Below are 365 nucleotides of genomic sequence, written 5' to 3'. Positions count from 1 at the left end.
TTCTTCATCTTCTTCTCGGCTTCTCTTCTGCAACTCGCTTAAAGCTCTCGCCTTTGCTTCATCTAACAGATCAACTAGCTTCACAACTTCGCCGCTACGAGTTTTAAAGCGCTTGCCATCTTGACCTTGGACAACACCGAAGCCCATGTGGCTAAGGCGAGTCTTAGGAGGCTTATGCCATCCAGCCATCTCCGCAGCTGCAAAAATCTTCAGGAAATGGCTCTCTTGCCCCATATCTGTTATGTAAATAAGCCAGTCTCCTTTCCGATCAATCAGTCTGCAACAGAGAAAAGACGAAAACAGATCATACATACGTTGTTATCTAGAGGGGGGGAAGGGGGTGGGCGGGAGCAGAAGGGTGGCAA

At 48.5% G+C, this 365-nt stretch overlaps 1 protein-coding gene across 1 annotated transcript; it reads right to left on the bottom strand.

The window, feature by feature from the left end:
* Nucleotides 1-353, bottom strand: CSUI_011390 (arginyl-trna synthetase family protein; the record flags this gene model as incomplete). Its single annotated transcript, XM_068071489.1, has 1 exon — nucleotides 1-353. A coding segment is annotated over exon 1 (312 nt), but the record flags the coding sequence as incomplete, so codon positions are not given.
* Between the last annotated feature and the right edge of the window lie 12 nt (nucleotides 354-365).

The sequence above is a fragment of the Cystoisospora suis genome (assembly GCF_002600585.1).
Source record: "Cystoisospora suis strain Wien I chromosome Unknown contig_11255, whole genome shotgun sequence".
NCBI lineage: Eukaryota > Apicomplexa > Conoidasida > Eucoccidiorida > Sarcocystidae > Cystoisospora > Cystoisospora suis.
Note: the sequence above shows the minus strand (reverse complement) of the source record. Positions and strands in the feature narration are given on the sequence as shown.